Source organism: Triticum aestivum, chromosome 6A, assembly GCF_018294505.1.
Source record: "Triticum aestivum cultivar Chinese Spring chromosome 6A, IWGSC CS RefSeq v2.1, whole genome shotgun sequence".
Lineage (NCBI taxonomy): Eukaryota > Viridiplantae > Streptophyta > Magnoliopsida > Poales > Poaceae > Triticum > Triticum aestivum.
The window spans coordinates 51822584-51827820 of NC_057809.1; the positions used below are offsets into that span (position 1 = coordinate 51822584).

Genomic DNA, 5237 nt, shown 5'->3' on the forward strand with positions numbered 1-5237 from the left:
CGCGCAAACACGACTGAAATTTAACGCAAACATCGGCGAGTTCGTTCAAACTTAAACATATTTTACCAAAAAAGAAAAAAAAAACTTGCGCGGGCTACCCCCGCCGTCTCCCTCGCCGCCCGCCTCGCTGCCCGCCCACGCGGTTTACATGCCGAGGAGGCTGTAGAACCGCGTGTAGTCACCGCCGCCGTCGTCGTCGTCGTCGTCGTCGTCGCCGCCCCCGCCTGCGCCTCCACCGTCCCTGCTGCATCCCTCCCCCGGTTGGCGCGGCGGGTTGGACGGTCCGGGGGCGTCATCGTCGTCGTCGTCGCTGTCGAGGACCACGACGCCGTGCTCATCCTCGCGCCCACGTTTGCGGGCGGCGATCTCCTCCAGGGCCCGGCGCTGCCGGACCATCTCGTCGCGGAGGTAGTCGTCCCGCGCCCACCGCAGGGCGTCCTCGTCGGAGATGCCGCGCCGGGCTCTCTCCTCGTACTCCGGCGGGAGGTCGGGCTCCGGCTTGGGCTCGACGAGGCCGAAGCGGCCGGTGGGTGGGGAGGCGTTGGCGCCGATGCGTACACCGGAGCTGCCGGTGCGCGCGCTGATCGGCGTGTCCTGGGGCTCCGGCTTGACGGGGCGGAGGCAGGGCGAGCCGCCGGACGAGGAGGAGGACCCCCCGGTCTCCATGCGCCTCGGGGTCCAGGAGCTTCCCCGGCGGCGTGAGAAGGACGGGGGAGCGGAGTACTCGAGGCGCGGCGTGTTGCCGCCCTCGATGTACTCGAGGACGGCCTCCAACGTGCGCCCGGGCACGCCCCACCACCGGCGCCGGCCATTGGAGTTGAGCCTGCCGGAGGGCACGACGCCGTTGGTGGCCTCGAGCTGCTCGGCGTGACGGCGGCGGAAGTAAGGTTCCCAGAGCGGGTTGTCGGGGACGTACCATGGCCCCTCCCTCGCCGCCCGCGGCAGGGACGCGCGGATGTGTGTGATCTCCGCACGCCGCGCCGCCCCGGTGGGTGGTGGTGGCACCGGCACGCCGCCGGCGCTGATCCTCCAAGCCCCGGGCACCCGCATGTCCGGCGGGACCGGGTACTCGGCCTTGAAAAGGAGGCGAGCCTCGTTCTCGTGGAGATGGCGGCGGCCGAAGCCGTTCGCCGCCGCGCCGTCGCCTGGGAAGCGCTCGGCCATGGGTTCTGGAGACGGCGAGAGAGAGGAGAGGGAGGAACGACGACGGCGAGAGAGGAGAGGGAGGAACGACGGCGGCGAGAGAGCACGAGTCGCCGAGTGCGCTGGGGCGCGTCTTATATAGCCCGAGGCGCCGCCCCGTGTGCGAGCCGCCGTGAGCACGCGTGGCGGGCGAGGGAGGGTGAGGGACGCGCGTCATCCGGCCTTCACTGCGCCGCCCGTGAGCACCAATGGCGCAGGCTGACCGGCGCGGCAGCGCGGCAGTTTTGGCATTGATTCGCCGTGGGAAACGAGGCGATGAGGACGACGAAGGGGCGAGAAGAGGGTAGAGTCGCTGACGCGGCGGGCCCGCGGCTGTTTCGCGCCAAAACAATTCGCCCCGGCGCCCCCGGGCGCCCCCCAGCGCGCCGGGTTCGGCCTGGGTCCGCCGGCGCTGTTTTCGGCCCAAGCCGGCGAAAATCGGGCTCCTGAGGGCGCGACTGGGCCGTTTTTTCGGCGCCGGCGTAAAAAAAACGTCTGGGAGGCATTCGCGCGGCTGGAGATGCCCTTAGCGAGCTGTTGTGAGCTAGACGCAACGAGCGTGTTGATCGCATCGTGGGCGCGTGTGGCCGGGGCATGCAGATCGTGGGCACGCGGTGGGGCAGGGTGGGCTTTGTCTTGTGCATGCGCCAACCCCCGATATAAATGTTGTAGTCCGTTTGTAAGTGCTGAGCCGGCTGAGAAAGAAAGAAACAATGCGTTGGTGCGTCCGTGGCGGCGTACACGCGCCGTGGAAAAGTTCCTGTTGTCTTTGCTCTTTCTTCTACCTCCAGCTAAGAGAGAGAGAGAGAGAGTGCTAGTTAGGGCTACGGCAACATTTTGTATACAGAGCCTCGATGCGATCCTGCCGGCGGCCATGTCGCTCATCCCTCACGCCGGTGGTGGCGGGGCGATGTCGTTGCAGCTGCCATCATTGACGACGACGAGCTACACCTCCTGGGCGATCAAGGCAGAGGCTATCCTTTACATCTAAGGGCTGTGGAGTGCGGTGGCTCCGACGGAGGGCGCGGCGGTCGACGCCGGGAAGAGCAAGGCGGTGCGGGCGGCGATGCTGGGCCGGCTGCCAGACGACTTGCTGATGCAGGTGGCGACAAAGACCACGTCGAAGGAGGTATGGGACGCCCTCAAAGTGCGCTTCGTCGGTGCCGATCGGGTGCGGGCGGCGAGGCTTGCGATGCTGCGCGGCAAGTTCGATCGCCTGCGGACGGACTGGTCGACTACGCCGGGAAGGTCAGCGGCATGGCGGCGAGGTACGTGGTGCTCGGATCGACGCTCGACAACAGCGCCATTGTGAAGAAGCTACTCAACACCGTGGCGGACCGGTTGTACGCCGCGGTCACCGGCATCGAGCAGTTCTGCAACATGGAGGAGATGGCGTTCGAGCAGGCGCTCGGATGGCTCAAGGCGTTTGAGGAGAGGACGCGGCAGCGTGTGTAGGCCGGCGGCAAGCGTGCAGACGGGCACCTGATGATGACGGCGGCACAATAGGCAACTCGGCAGCGACGGCAAGGTGGACGCGGCTTCGGCGATCACGATGACGACGGTGCAGCGAGCACATCGTCGGGTAACGGAGGGAAGCGCCATGGACGCTGCTACAAATGTGGAGAGCACGGGCACTTCCGGCGCGAGTGCCCGCAGCTGCGGAAAGGACCGGCGACGGAGCAGGATCTCCTGGCCGACGCCGACCGACTCCTCTAGGCCGTGGCTTTGGGGATGTGTATTGGAATAAGTCACGATGTCTAGTATGGTCGTGCTCGTCGGGCGCGTTGGATGCGCGCGGGACGTGCGAGACACATTGATGCGGTCCGGCACGTCGGGTGCACGCGAAATGTGCTGGGCGCAGCGGGAATATGACGTGTGTGCGTAGATGTGCGTGGCGTGTGTGTTGTGTGGTGATACAGCCGCGTGAGCTAGTTAACCAGGTTGTTAGCGATCTGTTGCGAGCTGGACGTAACGAGCGTGTTGATCGCATCGTGGGCGCGTGTGGCCGGGGAATGCAGATGATGGGCACGGAGTGAGGCGGGGTGGGCTTTGTCTTGTGCATGCGCCAGCCCCCGGTATAAATGTTGTAGTCCCTTTGTAAGGGCTGTGGCGAGTCAGCTGAGAAAAGAAGAAACAATGCGTTGGTGCGCCTGTGATGGCGTACGTGCGCCATGGAAAAGTTTCTGCTGTCTTTGCTCTTTCTTCTACCTCCAGCTAAGAGAGAGAGAGAGAGCTAGTTAGGGCCACGCCAACATTGCGCGCATTTGCTGCTCACAACGGCAGCCAAAACCCACCGCAACTTCCTAGCAGCAGCAAAATCCCAGTGCGTACGCTTTTCAGCAGTAAGCGAGGGCTGTTGGGCGTGCGGTGGCGGTGGTAAACCCGCGCGGAGGGCCATGGTGAGCGACAGAATGTGAGAGAGACAGAGAGAGATGTGGCGCTGCTTTTGGGAGAGAAGAAACGAGTGGATGAGCAGACACGAGAAGATCAAGTCTACCGCGAGAGGTGTGTGGCCACGAGCCGGGGGAGAGATACGTTTCTTTTTAACTAGCAACCGAGCACAAGGACTCCAAAAGTGTGAGAGATACCTGAGATACGTTTTTTTTTTTGCGATGAACCTGAGATACGTTTTGCCTTGCTCTTCACTCCATCTATGATACTCCCTCCATCCAAAAATACATGTCATCAAAATGGATACAAAATAATGTATCTAAAATTAAAATATGTCTAAATACATCTTTTTTATCTATTTTGATAACAAATATTTTCGGAGGGAGGAATATACGGCCTCCTTCTGCCGGCACAAAGATTTATAAAGATGTCAAGCAATACCTACAAGAGACTGGCACAATTATGCAAACCATTGCTTACATTTTCAACTAAAAATATGGATAACTTGCTTATAAAAATTGAACACTTACCCAAAATGATTTCTCAAAGCATGCGATATCTAGATATTGTATATGTGGGCTGCATCTTCAACAACGATTCGACGATACAGCAGATTCAAGCTAGTAAAATCAAGCATGAAAAGGAGTAAACATTTGACGTATCTACTCTCAAGACATTAGATATGTACATACAACCAATGAGAAAAGAGATAGGCATCATCTTCATAAATAGTACATTTCCTAGAAGCACCATAACTAGCAACGATACAAATTACACGAACAATAACCTTTTCTCTTTTGATTGACATCAATGAATAGGAGTGCTAATAACACACCTAATAGTAGCTTCTAAATTTTGGGGATACAACAGAGAAAAGCACTTTGGTGCAAAATGATTTTTTTTAGAAAAGGAGGATGACCCCCGGCCTCTGCATCTGAACGATGCATATGGCCACTTTATTAATTATTCTCACAAGACCTTACAAAGTCATACAACAGTAAGACTAAAGCCGCCGTCTAAGCAACAAACTGTCGCTGCACCTATCTAGTTGATGAAGGGGCGCAGATAGCCTGGGCCTAATACCAAACAGACATCGCAGCCAAGCCTAACATCTAAGACCTGAGACCCCAACCTAGCCACTTGCCGGGTCTGGGGCACATACTGGTCCGGCGTGCTCTCAGAGGCCGCCGCCGCCAACTGCCACTGCTCCATCTTCAGAACTATACTGATGCATCAACCTTGCTCGGTCCAGCTATTGTCGACGCCACCACGGTGCCCAACGACACCTCCTCCCTGCGCGCAAACAGCCGTACACGTCGCGGTCGTCACTGATACACCTCAGCGTCATGCTGCCACGTACCACCAGCCGACACAGCTTGAAGCTCTTGGAGGATTTGTCGTGCGTAGCACCTGCCGACCAGGCATGACCAAGCGTAGCACCTGTCGGTCAGGCATGACTTGACATCTCCACCGAAGCTCCGTGCAAGACGAAGCCGCTCCACCACCTGCCTCGGACTTCCAGCGCTGCTCCACAAAACGACGCTCTCAAGAGAGAAACGACACCGCGGTGCCGCCATCGTCCGGTCTGGAACACCAGATCCTAGGGTTTCCCACGGAGCAATACGAGTAGGTCGACGGTAGTCACATGACGATGCCTTCATCAA

General features: G+C 59.3%; 1 protein-coding gene across 1 annotated transcript; it reads left to right on the forward strand.

Moving 5' to 3' along the window:
- The first annotated feature begins 1876 nt into the window (after positions 1 to 1876).
- LOC123130238 (uncharacterized) lies at positions 1877 to 3361 on the forward strand. The gene has a single exon (XM_044550183.1). The coding sequence runs from the start codon at positions 2314 to 2316 to the stop codon at positions 2635 to 2637; it is 324 nt and encodes a 107-aa protein (XP_044406118.1). The 5' UTR covers positions 1877 to 2313; the 3' UTR covers positions 2638 to 3361.
- The last annotated feature ends 1876 nt before the right edge of the window (positions 3362 to 5237 follow it).

Bases quoted from the DNA above. Each gene is read 5' to 3' on its own strand.
- LOC123130238 (XM_044550183.1), top strand. From the start codon at position 2,314: ATGGGACGCCCTCAAAGTGCGCTTCGTCGGTGCCGATCGGGTGCGGGC.